Genomic DNA, 14,906 nt, shown 5'->3' with positions numbered 1-14,906 from the left:
CATGATCGATACTATGGATCTAGAGTATATATTGATCCATCACCGAGGTCGCAGTCATTCTGCAAGAAAGTTTTATATCTTCAATATCGATGACGGTGATAATGATGGGCATATATTATTGACCTCTCTTGTTTAACTCCATTTAGTTGATGTTGCACGGTACTGAGTTGTAAAGCTCGTATAAGTTGTAAAATGTCCGCGGCCTCTACATAGACGCACTTTTCATTTCTCCGTAACACGAGCTCCCCGCATTTGAACCACCGCTCAAAAACTCCGTCGTATATGTATGTGTTAGTCATGCATTGCAAGCTGAAACATGTCCGAAGTGTGTTCATGTGGTAATAATTAGATATATATATCTTGCAATCTCTTGCCATTTCTCGTCACTATTTATGTTGTTCTAGTTCCTTTTCTTTCGGGGAATCAAAACAGCATGCTTCAAGAAACTACCTCCCTCCCAATATGGGCACTCATTACGATCCCAGTATCCATTTACATCCTAAGTACCGTATCCCTCGCAACGATAGACCCTCTCCGCCATATTCCAGGACCGTTCCTCGCACGCTTTACTCGAGTCTGGTATTGTTGGGAAATATACAAAGGTCATTTCGAACGTACTAACCAAATACTACACTCTCGCTATGGCCCTATTGTCCGCATCGCACCGCATGAATACTTGATTGATGATTTCAATGCTGCCAAAGTTATCTACTCTATTGGTGGAGCTAGTTTCCCAAAAACATCATGGTATTCAACATGGCAGCCTTCGAATCTATTCCCAGCTTCGCTATTCTCTGAGCTTAATCCACATACTCACTCTGCACAACGACGTAAGGTCGCAAATTACTATAGTATGAGTTCTATGGTTGGATATGAGGGCCATGTGGATAATTGTTCCGAGTTACTCTCACGACACTTCGAGAAATCGGCAATTTCGGGAGATTTTGTTAATATGCAGCATTGGTTGCAATGCTATGCGTTTGATGTTATTGGAGAGATTACATTTGGCCAACGCTTTGGATTTTTGGATATGGGAGAGGATAAGGATGGTGTGTTCGAGGCAATTGATAAAGGAGGGCAATATTCTACATTCGTTGGGATTTGGAGCTGGCTTCACGTTTGGATATTTCCGTTATTGCCTAAAACTGGCGGGATTGCATCTATTGTCAAGTTCACAGCCGACAGTATTGCAAAAAAAGAAAAGGTGTTGAAAGAAAGTGGCGACGAGAAAGAAGAGGGCACTCCAGATTTTGTGACGAGGATTTTGATGGCTTCTCAAGAGGACCCTGAGAAGATTACGAGACACGATTTGGTTACCACATGCCAGTCCAACGTTGCTGCAGGAAGTGATACAACAGCTATTACCCTTTCGAGTGTGCTTTACCATTTGTTGAAGTACCCACATACTTATCAAACCCTGCGAGACGAGATCGAAACTGCGGCAAGGGAGGGAAGAATATCAGATCCCATTACCTTTAAAGAAGCCCAAAGACTGCCGTATCTACAAGCGGTTATCAAAGAAGGATTGCGAGTCCACCCTGCTGTGGGTCTGGGGCTACAACGAATCGTCCCAGCCGAAGGTACTACCATCGCAAATCAATTCATACCAGGTGGCTCTGCAGTTGGCATCAATGCATATGTAGCTCATCATAATACTTCTGTCTGGGGTTCGGACGCAGATCAATGGAGACCCGAAAGATGGCTCGAAATTGAGGAGCAAGGTCGAGGTGCAGAAGTAGAAAAGTATTTCTTCTCTTTTGGCATGGGTTCTAGAACTTGCATTGGCAAGAATATTAGTTTGTTGGAGATGAACAAGCTGATACCGCGATTGGTGAGGAGATTTGATTTCGAGTTGGATGCGGATGTGGAGCGAAATGGGGGGATAGTTTGTAAGAACAGATGGTTTGTCAAGCAACAGAATTTCAGAGCAAGAGTTTTGAAAAGGACGGACGGTAAGATCGAATAGGATAGAACTTTGTTTTATGTTTGCAATGTTTCGATTAGGATTGTTGATTTCAATAACTTGGTACTCGGGTTTGACAACGATAGGCGACAGGAAGGGGAGGTATCTAGGATACGATTGGATCGGTAACAAATCTTGGATCAAATAATCTACCTCAATACTGATTGAATTGTGCGTCTCGATGAAAATTATCACAAGTCTGCGATGTTATCAAATAATCAAATTATTTGAATTAACGTCGACGCTCCAAACACCATTATGTAACTCTACGCTAATTATGGTTCCCACTCCTAAATCCATGACCTCATTATCTTCCCGAATCATCGACTCCACCAAGTCCCTCAACTCACCTGAAAACAACCATCCATTTCATGTTCTTCCCTCACACATTGAAAAATGTCTCAACCATTTATCCTGACCCTCCGCCTCGACGCCGCCTCCGAAAAACTCCTCACTGCTCTCCGGGCCCGCTATTTTCCTTCTTCCCGCAACTACCTCTCTGCACATATAACTCTCTTCCATGCCCTTCCCTCTTCCCAACATTCTCTTTACAAATCCACTCTCACTTCCCTCTCATCACGAGAACAAAAATTCAAAGTCGGTATTAAAGATCCCTTTCCCTTGGGGAGGAAAGGTGTAGCGCTCAATATTGCATCTTTCAAATTACGGAAGATTCATGAAGAATTACTTGGAGAATTTAGAGAGAAAGGTGTACAATTGACGGAACAAGATGATAAGAAAATTAGACCGCATGTTACGGTGCAGAATAAGGTTGGAGAGGAGGAGGCAAAGAGAACGTTGGAGGAGGTGAGGAGGGAGTGGACGATGAACGGGGATGGAAATGGGGGAATAGGGGGAATGGCCGAGGCGATTAGTCTCTGGAGGTATGAGGTTAGTGGGGAGTGGACGCATTTGGAGGACTATGAGTTTGCATAATGGAAATTGAAATGGAGTGCAGGAGTGAGGAGAGTCATTGTACGACAAGATCTGGAAGATACCATTCGCGAAAAATGATTGAGGAGATATTTGATATCTCAAAGCAAAGACATCCACGCAACACTTGACCACACATTCAATGATGGTCATTTCTTCCATTGCAAAGCCATTGTCAAGACCAGTCCTGAAATTTCAATATAAGGGAGTTCTTTTCCGGTCACTCTTCTATACGACTCTCCAAAGCATATTCTACCCAATGTCTATGCCTCTGATGGTCCGAGAATCTTGGTTTCCAATACTTTCAAAGCTGCTAACTTCAAGCAGAGTTGGGAAACCCAACATTAAGCTCCTACGCAGTATCCAAGATAAACGGTCCCTTTTCAGAGTATTAGCACCGGCCTCTTCACTATCAATATTCTTCCCTTCTTTACTCACAATAAAAACCAAATTTCGATTCACAATCTTCCAAATTCCATTCGCCTTCTTCCACGTATCTTCATACCTCCCCGTCGCAAAAAGGGTATTACTATCATCCTCTATAACCGGCGACGTATGCGGCAAGAAGAAATGACTAGCTTCAAGATAAGTTACGGAGATTGCTGAGGTAGGCGAACATATCGCTATATACTGGGTACCGTATCTATGATGCGTCCCTGTGAATTGAGTAACTTGGGCTGCAATAGCATCGGTGATATTTTGTAGTCCATAGAGAACAGGAATAGGCTCTGAATAATTTGCTCGGGCGTCTGGGGCAAATACCCGAGAGAACGCTTGCCACTGCGTTGGAGAATGGTTTGTTAGGATTTGGATTCATGGTGGATTTGTAAGATTCTGAGAAGTTATAGGGAAAGCAGGTCTTTTAATCTTTATCTTACATTTCGTCCGTCAATGGCAAATGCATATAGAGACAGTGTGTTACGAATAGTTTCTATAGCGACTGGATCTGTCAAAGGGGATATGGGAAGGAGCTCCGCGAGTTGGAATGAGGATGCTGGACCGGGAGAGATGTTGGGACATTTTGATGATGCTGAGGAGACGGTACGAGATATTAGTCCCGTTAAAAGAATAAGAAATTTGAGGAATTGCATTTTGAGAAAAGATGGGTGTTGAAGAGGTTTAGGAGAGAGTGAGATCTAGTTGGGTATTTCCGGGAAGATTACAGTGGTTATAAAGTAATATACTCAAGTCATTTACCCCTCATCCCACCTCACGCGATGTAACTATACCATCCCTTACTTCCACTTGCAGCCAATAAGATCCATGAAGCTTTCGGCAGAGCTCCCCATATACTTGGCGAGGCAAGACGGGCAAATCCTTCATGTTCTACACGGGATTTACAAGATCACCCAGCATTGTTCAATTAAGAGTGTTAATTGATTGGTCCTGGGTTGCTAATTTTTTTTACGCAAGGCAGGTCTTCGTGAGGAATATCATCTACACTTTTTTTGATCTCATCAGAGTAGAAATTTTAGAATCTCCCAGCAAGATATTGATGTAGTCAGAATCGTTGTTTTAGAATAAAGGTAATGGTTGCATTGTTACTGCCTGGAAAGTTCCATCTTGAGTTGATGAGTCGCTGGAATTCTACCATAAATTCCGAACAGGGGACGATTGAATCATATCCCAGATATTTTGCTAAATCCAAAATTTGCTTTAAGCAACGAATTACTGCATCTTACTCACTGCTCGAACTTCTTTGTAAGAGTCAAATCCATGTCATTGAAAAAGATACATGTGAGGAACAAGATTTGAATCGACCAGTTTTTACACATCTTTTGCTAAACAATTGTTTTATAAATGCTGTTATTCCAAGATTCATTACATTAAAGTTGACAGAAACGATACAAATAAAGATTCGAAAGCTTAAATGAAAACCCCTCAATTCCAGAACACCAAATGAATGTGCAAATCTCAATTCCCTCCACTTCCTCAATTCTCCTAACAACTCCACGCCTGTGATAACGTACTCCTGTCTTGCATCCCCTTTACAGTGCAATCGATCATGAGAGTAAGAACTTAAACTCCAGAGAAAGGTCTACATTTGTTCGCTGCACAGAATCCATCACAGCATGATCCGAGGAATTGTCCGTTTCTGTAGCAATCGCCTATTATTATGAGGTTAGCATCTTTATTACCAAATTTTCCTTTTCACCATCACTTATCCCTGTCTCTCTCTCTTCTCGTATATCACTTCCTCCCTTCTTCACTTGCTGAACAACTTTCCAAACACAAACATAAAATTGCAGAGGAAAAGTAGAAAGACTCACTATAATTAGGAATGCACCTCTCATCCGTCACCTGGCAGCTCACCCCAGTGATCGGTGTTGGAGGACCCACACTAACAATCCCTCCATTGTTCACTAATGCAACCGCACTATCATGGTAGAAGGTGCAGAGATTATAGACGTCGAAGTTGGAGGAGCGGATGAGAGAGATGGAGAGGGGGTTGTCTGGGAGTAAAAGTTAGATTTTCTTGGGGCTTAAGGGGTGGAAGCGAAAAGGAAAATAGGAGTAAAGAAACTTAAGAGAGAGAGAAGGGGACAAGTACTGGTTGCGTGAAATTGTCCATCCGCAGGAACAGTCAAATTGTAACTTGCTGGACCCCCGATAAATGTAATATCCACATCGAAGTAACTGGTAGGCGCAGCTGCGACTCCGCTGATAGCTGCGAGACCAAGAGTCAAAAGGGTGGAAAATTGCATTTTGATTGTTTGGATATGTTTAAAGAGCTTGTGTTGATGATTAAATATATGAGATTGTAATGGTGATGATGACGAAAAAAAAAACTTGACCTCAGGAAGTATCAAGAGTTTATATACTCCATTTCCCCAGATTGTCATATCATTCTTACTTACATATATCCAGCTAGTCCATCTCCAAGATACCAATAAGAATACATCATAAGCTTGATGTCACCAACCCAATGTCGTTGCGCTGTCAGATCATCGCTCGTACCCGTCACTCACTACTAGCTATCCGAGACCCAAGCTCTCCCCATATCTCACTAATGTGTTCCAATTCCATGTAACGATCATCGAATCCAAAATACGAGCATCATCACCTAAACTCAGCTCTCCCCCCAAAAACACAAACATCGTAAAAAACACAAACTAGTAAAATTCCCCAGCAGCAAAAAGCTTAAAATCATGAAAACATTCGAGAGTGTTATAAATAGTTTGACAACCCACACGCTATGGCGTGATGTGGAGAAACTGTTCTTCAGGTGATGCGGGCGGATTAGTGATATTCGCGATGTTCTGTTAAGCGATGAAGTCATGGTCTGATGTCCCGCTTACCGCCAAGACGGATCCGCGTTGAGGCTGAGAGCGTGCGGTGCTACGATACGATATGGTTCGTGATTCACGTGAAGGATACGAGATTGGGTTGCTGATGACTTGGAGAATGAGAAGAAAAATACGAATGGCGGCATTGGGGTGGAAAATGGAGATTGGGCGGTCAGAAACTTTCAATTTTTGGATTTGATTGAATGACTCGAGCAGTTTGGAATACTAAATTTACTTTAAAAATTGTACGTATTGAGAACTTAGTGGATTATCACTCAAACTTGTGAATTGTCTTGGAGTTAAATGTATGAAGTTTCCTCAAAAATTCAAAAATAAACGCGCGTGTATTGTCTAGTAATATCCTAAACTTGCTAAATACGAGACGAGAAACTTGTCAAATCGACTTCCTATAATCCTAAGCTGATAACTTCCTTTCAGAATATGCATAGGGATATGCCTACGTGCTTAATTTCCCTCCACACTCATAACGGTTCCAACGTGTTCGAACTTGAGAAGCTCACCCTTGTGACTAGCGAGCAACTTAGCAGTCTTTAAAACATTTTTAATTTGTCTTCCATTAATGTTTGAGTCCGCCAATCTGCCAATCTCAACATCAGTGATTTGATGATGATGATGATGTCCTTGATCCTCTCCACGCGATAGAAAGTTTCTCCAAATTTTCTCTCTAGCGTTCTTATCCAAATCTTTAAAATCCATACTTAAATGAATGCGTGATTTGAAAGCAGGATCAATATTGTTGACACGATTTGTGGTCATGAATAAAATCCCTTCATAATATTCAAGTGTTCGTAAGAAGATCGAAACAATCTTGTTGCGTTCAAGCGAATTTGAAGTTCGTGCCTCGAGGAAAACATCACATTCATCCAACAATAAGATCGCATTCCAACTGGTGACCATCTGAAGGACTGAACGCAAAGCTGACTCAACATCTTTAGATTCTGTGCCTAAATCTCCGGCCGAAAGCACGTAGAGTGGAACTTGCATTTGCTCGGCAACAGATTCGGCAGTCAAGGTTTTCCCAATACCGGGGCCACCTGAAAGCAGAAAGATTATGCCTTTGCCCTTGCCGCTAATGACATCGTCGAACTTCGAAGAGTTTGAGATATGGGAAGTTGCGATGGCGTGAATCAGTTCTTTTTGTGCTGGCGGAAGGACGAGATTTTGGAATGCAGAATTGCTCCAGGCGATGTCGGTAGGAACATCAACCAAAAATTCAAGCCAAAGTTTCTCTTTTAGAGCATATCCTTTGAGAAGAGGAGAACAAATGATGAGATGTTCTGAGGCGAGGGGTTTGATGGTGGACCAGGTAGAATCCTTATCTCTGTTCAAAGTTGGGTTTCTAGGGGAGTAATTGATATCGTCCTCATATAGCTCGTACTCATCGCTTCCATAGTCTGACTCTAGATCGACGATTTCAGAAGCCCTCTTATGGTTAAGCGCCTTGAGGGGTGAAACTTTGTTGGGGTTGTATTTGCCATATGCACGAGTATCACTGGTGATAATATTGATTAGTGATTGTCAGCTGCGATGGAAAGAAATACTTACATAATGATACGACTATCAACGGTTACCTTGATAGGGCAGCCACATTCAGGATCTTCACCAATGGCAAAGGACTTGTAATATCTAAAATGATGACCACGATATTGTTCAAATAGTTTTCCGCGTTTGAAAAGCTTAGCCTTAATCTTCTTTTCATCTGGATGAAACTCGAGTGGAAAGACAGGGAGTGTATCGATCTCGGCCGTGCCTATAAACTCTGAAATATCGCAATGACCCAAGTCAAATCCAAATTTTTCACCATCCCAATTCACCATATAGCAGTATACTCGATAGACGTGACCTTTCTTCTCATCGTTGATAGCAACGCCATGAGAAAACTTTACAGCAGAATCACGACCCCATATTGGCTTGTATAATATGCAACCTGGTTGGAAAATAGTCCAAAGGTGATCGTAAGTAACAACCTTGTTCTCGATGTAGTCAATTCTGGCCTCGATCACGTCTTTGAGTTCTGGTTCGAGAATCTTTTGTAAAAGAACAAGATGAGCTTTTGTATCTTCATCGTTCTCGTTCTCGATGGCCTGCAACAGTTGGATCCAGCGATGAACGAATGGATTGAAGGGGGATTTGAATTCGAGTCTCTGCAAGCTTGTAGTTACACCAGGATAATCCTTCATAACTTTGTTCAAAACTTGCTTGAGCAATGGACTCTGGATGATGATGCTATCCATTTCCATTTTCTTGCGAGAATCGAAGCTTTTCCTGTAGCGTAAAAGAATGGCACAACGGGCGGTCTCCGCATTCTCAGCAGCATCTTCCACATCATCGGGATACTTGGCCAACCAAGTGATCTGGCCGAATTGATCTTTCTTGACCTCATATATCTCCTTAGTATCACACACCATGCTGTCATTGATAGGAGTAGAATTCGGCATGTCTTGGCTCTCGGCTTCTGTTGACATTTCGCAGTGATTTCAGTAATCTCAAAAACGGATTGAAAAGAGGACAAGAGCTGAGAACGTAGGGCGAAGCTTTGATGGTGGATATTTGAGGGAGAAGAAGTGAGGAAGAAGTGAGAGCAGATTGTGGGTTCGAAAAGAAGAAGAGGTGGTGAACTATAAGGTGGTGAGAACATATGGTGGTGTGACTCGATATGGAGGACCATCGAACCATTTGACAACACCAACATACCATATTGGTAAGTGAATCTGGTAACTAGGTAGCCTTCGTCCAAAGTCTGACTCGGATTTGTACTTTCACGCCATAGGCGTTTCCCTCTCTTATGTTAAGCTATATTTAGAGCTCTCAATCATATTATTGTGACACTGGTCAAACAAGAGAGATTGGCGACACATCAGCCTTTGGAATAATTTAAGTTTGTGAAGTGGAAGATATGTCTCTCACACGAATGGATCACTTGATCACATCATAATACAAAGAGCAAGCCGCAAAAGGGGAGTTCGTTGTCAACTGGATGACGCTGTCAAATGTTTTCGATATACGGAAATCATATATATATGTGGAATGGGCCTGTTGAGAAAGATCTTCAGATGCTTGATTCTCGGTCAACAATGATAAGTGTTCAGTGGACGATACAACGGAATATTGAGTCAGCAACAAAGACTGCTCTACGTATAGCCAAATTCTATAGAAACATGTGCCAGCATGGGGTACTCCCCTTATCTAGCAAGAAATTGGATAAGTTTATAGGTGTATCCCCAACTACGACTAGGAGATTTCTGATCGAGGGGATAATCAGAAGCTTCTTGACTTTGTCTCGAATATCCAATGTAGTTCCTACTTGTTACTGTGCAGAAGTTGAATATGATGAAGAGATTCATGTACTGCAGATGTCCTGCATTGTTCCAATCAAAGTGGTTTGTCCAGATTCCCTTGTACTGTTATGTTAGTACCTTCTTTTTTGGTTTTAGCTGGAGCAACAGAAACATTTAATCGATCACGTGTTGACGCACCAAAATCTTAAAAGCTCGTCGCGTTTTACTTCCTTCGCCACGATACTCTTATCTTACAGCACCTGCATCTTCTCTTCATCATTCTGCTCAAGTCAACATTTCACTTATACTACGACCTCAACTACCAATTTAAATTAAACGACCAATTTGATCTTGAATATGAGAATATCATCATGTTTAAATCTGTTAGTTTGGCCGCCATTGCGGCTTTGAATGGAGATGGTGCAGAGGAATTTGATACGCAGAGGTGTCTGCAACTGCAAGAAGAAATACTATCGGTAAGCCACATATGTACTGATTTGATTGATCTCCGCTTTCACACTCTACAATCACCATTCCACAAATCGCAGCATGGCAAAAACTTACAAGGGCAGCACTGACATTTTATCTTCACCAATAGAGTAGTCCGGCGAGACCAGCCGCGGATAACAATATGTCATTTCCCGTCGTCGCGTCAAGCAATCATAATTGTAATATCGACGCGACAAACAATTTCCGTCATGTTACAGGAAATGGAAAACACCACAATCAAGCCCAGGAAGTTGTTCATGAGATAGAGGCCGTCAGAGAATCCGATATTAATGCCCAAGCATACGGAGAAAGTCCATTACCTTCAAATCCTGTACATAAATCCGAACGGACGAGAGATGGTCCACCAGTATTGCCAACAGTAAAGCGAGACAATGGAAAAGAATTGAGGCCATCCGATATTACCGGCAACCTACTTCCCTTGCCTCGTGCCCAGTTGAGAGCAATGGAGGGTGAGGAATATACTCAAAAGAGTAATTTATCTTTAACTCAAGAGAATCCTGAGTCACTTTACGAAGCCTTAGAATTGCAAAGATTGGGAGACCAGGCTCTTCTTGGAACGAATAACGATTTTTCCTCAAGCCCACCAATTCCGATCGAACGAGATGATCTGCCAGGTCCACAATCAAATGGCTTATCTGTAGACCCCAATTCTACACATACTGAGTCGACTGCACGTACATATGAGGAGAACGACACGGGTCACATAAACTTTGATACATTTCAACCAGCATCGGTACCTGATGAAGGTTATCTCCAATCGGAAGATCCGCCTGCTATTCATAGCACTCAAGATCTTGTGCAAGACACTCTTCTTGACCCTCAGACTCCGGCTCCGTCAGTCAACCCATTTTCTGAGAAGGGTAGTGTAATGAAGCAGCATGAGCTCTTTGGCGCAACCCAGCCATCATCGATTGGACGACTTGGTGGCAGTCCTACATCCTCTAGGCCATCGCCTGATGTTTATGAGGGATATCGATCCTCACAAGAAGTTGAACCGTCACCACTCGTACGACGCTCGGAGGTCGCTGGCGCGATTACCCAACAATTAGAGCGATCTTCTGGCCGCTCAACATCTACTGAGACACCTGTTCCAGTCGAATCTGCCATAGTGTCAACTAAGATACAATCTTTTAATTCCGCTCTTCGAAAATTAACGTTAGTACGTGAACCTCAGGATACATACATACCCATGAAAGAGTCCCAAGAAAGAAGAAATAACTTCATCGAACGTCAGGTACATTCTGGCTCGGAATCAGATTCTGATATTGAGGCACTACCCAAGAAGTTCCAACAGGCGGCGAGAGAGAAACATAAGTTACGCGCGCAGACAGCCCTGATTGGGAGAAGACCAACTCTATCCAATAGATCGGACTCCGCAAAAGAAGTCAGTTCAATTTCTGCCACGGCTAGTACACACCAAAGGTCAATTAATCATCAGCGCAAGTCTTCAGAAGTGACATCTTCTCATACACCCCAGGCCTTCGAATCAACTCCGATTGCTGTGGAGGTTCCTGCAAGTGGACGACGCCGAAGCATGCAGGAGGACTACGTAGCCCAGTGTGAAGGTTTTGATGCACGAGACACTCAACCAACACAACAGGATATGGTTGCTGATTCTCAAGGTATTCCTTTGTCAAGCAACCTTGTTACAAGTTCTCCAGTGCCCGGACCACGGAATCGAGCGCCAGCCTGCTCTGATGTTGAAAAGGCGGACCCAGAATCAACGAGCCCAGCTCAGAGGCTACCAAAAAAGCTACAACAGCCTCTGAGCCAGGATCTAAGCCAGCCTCTGGAAAGCAAAAACGTCAATCATGCCGATGGAATTCAAGAAAAAGATCCCACTGTACCTGCCCCACCCGACCAGAGGATGACTGCATCACCTAATGAAGTATCTTTCAGCGACGCTGTTAAAGAACCCGCCACCCAAATACAGAATCCACCCTCGGATGGTGTCGCCTCCACTGTCCCAGAGACTAGTCCAGCCACTGATAGATTAATTCCTATGACTGAGATCGCAGAAATCTCTCTCAGTATAGGGAATAATGATGAGTTAGATGACTTGCCAGGATTTAACATGGATGATGAGTTTAACGAGGTTATTGGTGTATCTAGTCATCATACCCCGAAACGCCAATCTCAGTTTCAACCATCGCTAGCTACTACGCCTAGTCGTTTTGACATAATACCCAATGGCTCTGCTGCTACAGCCTCGTCGGGACTTTCATCTGCTCCCAGTACAATAGAGCCACCCACTCCTGTCGCAAGAAATCTTTTGACTTCCACAGTTCAGGAGGTGTCTGAAGTAGAAGCAGTCGATTGCAACTCACCTGGAATAGAGCTGTCGACTGAGCCTTCTGAATTGAACTTTTCAGCAGATATTTCTAAGACTGCTTCAAAAGATGTACTTCCTCCATTGGCCTCAACTGAACATGATGCGAAGCCTTCCCAAACAATCCCGATTGAGGAGCCACAACTTTCATCGACAAAAAGAGAGCAAGAAAGCGTACATCAAAGAACGCCACGTAAATCTACTCGATTCTCAAAGGGCCAATTCGGAAAGCCGCCTATCACACAGCAACAGCCAAGAGTTGCTCGAGATACTAGGCTTTCGAGTGTGTCGTCTACAATTTCGAATCCTCTTTCATCCACTGCTGAGTCAGATTTAGTATCTCCATCCGTTTCTAATTCTAACTCAAGTACAAGAGGTCGCTCAAGAGGTCGCCCGAGAGGCAGTGCTGCTACCAAGGCGAAGGAATCAATCAGTGTAACTGCTTTTCCAGCTACGAAAAGACACCGTACCCGAAGCTCTATGAGCCCGGAAGAGCAAGAAGATGCCGTTCCAGCACCTGTCTTAAATCGAAAATCAATCCTGCCATCACAAGAAGATAGTGAAGATCCACTGGCACTATCAACACCGCCTTCAAAAACTTCGTTGAATAGTAAGAAGTCAATGGACAATCTATTCGAGGGAATGGCTTTCGCTGTCTCATACGTGGATGCAGAAAAGGATAAGCAAGTTGCGATCCGTTTAATTAAACAACATGGTGGTCGAATATTAGATGACGGATTCGAGAACTTGTTTACCCCGATAATTCCACCCTCCAAATCTCGTACCGGTAATAGTGAGACTGGAGAGGCGGAGCTTGAGATTGCCTCTTCGGAGGTAAATATTGGTTTCGTGGCATTGATTGCGGATGAGCATTCGAGAAAGGCCAAGTACATGCAAGCGCTGGCTCTTGGGCTCCCGTGTATTTCAGGACGATGGATTTCTCATTGTGTTGAAAAATGTGCTATTATCGATTGGCTACCATATCTTCTCTCAGCTGGGAACTCTTCATTCCTAGGTGGAGCTGTGAAGAGTCGATATTTACGCCCATATTCTGCCTCTAATGCGAATCTCAATGACATTTTCACTCAGAGATTAAAGCTACTCGACGGGAAATCTATTTTGATCGTTACCGGGAAGGGAAAAGCTGGCGAGAAGCGGAAACCCTACACATTTCTGACTCGTGCTCTTGGCCCAACCCGCCTTGGCCAGGCACAAGATCTCAAACAAGCGAGAGAAATGCTTCTCGATGCGGAGAGCAAAAACGCCAGCTATGATTGGCTTTATGTGGATGGAAAGCAGGATGTGGAGGCAGTTGTGTTCGAAAATACCCCAGCAAGCACCTCAGGCGGTGGCCGAAAGCGAAAGAGAGTTTCGATACAGGAAGAGCATGCTTCACCACCATTGCCTAAACGCATTAGGGTTGTCAATGACGAAGTCATGATTCAAAGCTTGATATTAGGTCAACTTATCGAGGATTAAAAGCCCTCAAATTTCTTTTCAAACTTCTTTTTGAGCTATCACATTAGCATGTACGATTACGATTTGCATGATTTATATAGCGGGGCAGACCATGGACATGTAGATTCATGGATAACTGGGTCATAAATGGCGCATTAAAAGGTGGATTGCATAGGAGAGCTTGCTTGCATTAATGAATGGGTGGGAATACCAATTTACTTTTTGGGCGTTTTGCTAGAAGGACGATAGGGAATTGATATACAGTCGAAGTGTAAGATATTTCGCGAGCTGCAGATTTCTAGAAAATAGTCAGACGAATAATGCAGTTGATGTTCTGACTTCGCGAAGCTTTGAGAGTGGTGCAATACTTGAATGTGAAAGTGGTATTGGTTCCCTTTGTGATGGTGTAGAATTTGTTAGTCTTTGAGTACAGTGCATTAGGATAAAGTCTTATTCAGATTGCATGCTTTACGCACCCCCTCATCAACAACAACGATATTTCAATGTACCAAGCGCTCTCAAAGGATTGTAACTCAAGGTAAGACTCAAGTAAATTTCTGACGAACTTTAGTGGTTCTGTTTTAAATACCACTTATTAGCTGGAAGTGCAGGATGATGTTGATTTACTTTGATGACGCATTGGGTGTCTTTTTGAAGTTGAGTGGATTCATATGCAAACTCGATCGATCAATTGGAAGTAAAACAACATTAACATTAATCATCGGATTCTCAGCTCTGTTAGCTCTGTTCTACCTTTGTATCGTTCACCTTCCGGGATATATACTTTGGTTTTTACAACGAACATCACTTAAACGATTGTGTAATGCTTATGTAATGCTTATGTAAGATTTTGTTTTAAGCGAGACAACCTCAATGTCATTTTAAGGTTGTATGGCTCTAGCATTCTTTATGGAAGAGTACTCTGTGCGGTACTTACTCAGGTATATTGTGCGGGTTCTTGCTTCCAGCATTATCTGAATAGTATATCAGTAATTTCACATTGCAAAATTGAGTCTTTTTTGTAATGTAGACTAGTCCTAGGTACTTTCTCTTTTTGTCACGTTCAGCTTCGTAGTTGAGCTTACTTTGTTTCGCAGTATCAGATCAGATGAGCTCTTACTAGGTAT

The 14,906-nt window shown here is 42.9% G+C and overlaps 6 protein-coding genes across 6 annotated transcripts; 3 read left to right on the top strand and 3 right to left on the bottom strand.

Annotated features, from left to right (window-relative positions):
* Positions 1-433: 433 nt before the first annotated feature.
* On the top strand, positions 434-1,966 carry EAF02_007262 (uncharacterized protein; the record flags this gene model as incomplete). Its single annotated transcript, XM_038903310.1, has 1 exon — positions 434-1,966. The coding sequence occupies one exon, from the start codon at positions 434-436 to the stop codon at positions 1,964-1,966; it is 1,533 nt and encodes a 510-aa protein (XP_038756789.1).
* A 393-nt stretch (positions 1,967-2,359) lies between these two features.
* EAF02_007261 (uncharacterized protein) lies at positions 2,360-2,899 on the top strand (the record flags this gene model as incomplete). Its single annotated transcript, XM_038903309.1, has 1 exon — positions 2,360-2,899. The coding sequence occupies one exon, from the start codon at positions 2,360-2,362 to the stop codon at positions 2,897-2,899; it is 540 nt and encodes a 179-aa protein (XP_038756788.1).
* A 349-nt stretch (positions 2,900-3,248) lies between these two features.
* Positions 3,249-3,987, bottom strand: EAF02_007260 (uncharacterized protein; the record flags this gene model as incomplete). Its single annotated transcript, XM_038903308.1, has 3 exons — positions 3,249-3,275; positions 3,335-3,676; positions 3,775-3,987. The coding sequence occupies 3 exons, from the start codon at positions 3,985-3,987 to the stop codon at positions 3,249-3,251; spliced, it is 582 nt and encodes a 193-aa protein (XP_038756787.1).
* Positions 3,988-4,915: 928 nt separating this feature from the next.
* On the bottom strand, positions 4,916-5,601 carry EAF02_007259 (uncharacterized protein; the record flags this gene model as incomplete). The annotated part of the gene is made up of 3 exons (XM_038903307.1): positions 4,916-5,004; positions 5,167-5,349; positions 5,448-5,601. The coding sequence occupies 3 exons, from the start codon at positions 5,599-5,601 to the stop codon at positions 4,916-4,918; spliced, it is 426 nt and encodes a 141-aa protein (XP_038756786.1).
* A 1,047-nt stretch (positions 5,602-6,648) lies between these two features.
* EAF02_007258 (uncharacterized protein) lies at positions 6,649-8,669 on the bottom strand (the record flags this gene model as incomplete). The annotated part of the gene is made up of 2 exons (XM_038903306.1): positions 6,649-7,696; positions 7,750-8,669. The coding sequence occupies 2 exons, from the start codon at positions 8,667-8,669 to the stop codon at positions 6,649-6,651; spliced, it is 1,968 nt and encodes a 655-aa protein (XP_038756785.1).
* Positions 8,670-9,853: 1,184 nt separating this feature from the next.
* EAF02_007257 (uncharacterized protein) lies at positions 9,854-13,800 on the top strand (the record flags this gene model as incomplete). The annotated part of the gene is made up of 2 exons (XM_038903305.1): positions 9,854-9,958; positions 10,081-13,800. The coding sequence occupies 2 exons, from the start codon at positions 9,854-9,856 to the stop codon at positions 13,798-13,800; spliced, it is 3,825 nt and encodes a 1,274-aa protein (XP_038756784.1).
* Between the last annotated feature and the right edge of the window lie 1,106 nt (positions 13,801-14,906).

This window comes from Botrytis sinoallii, assembly GCF_014898435.1.
Source record: "Botrytis sinoallii strain Bc 23 chromosome Unknown BSIN_012, whole genome shotgun sequence".
NCBI lineage: Eukaryota > Fungi > Ascomycota > Leotiomycetes > Helotiales > Sclerotiniaceae > Botrytis > Botrytis sinoallii.
Note: the sequence above shows the minus strand (reverse complement) of the source record. Positions and strands in the feature narration are given on the sequence as shown.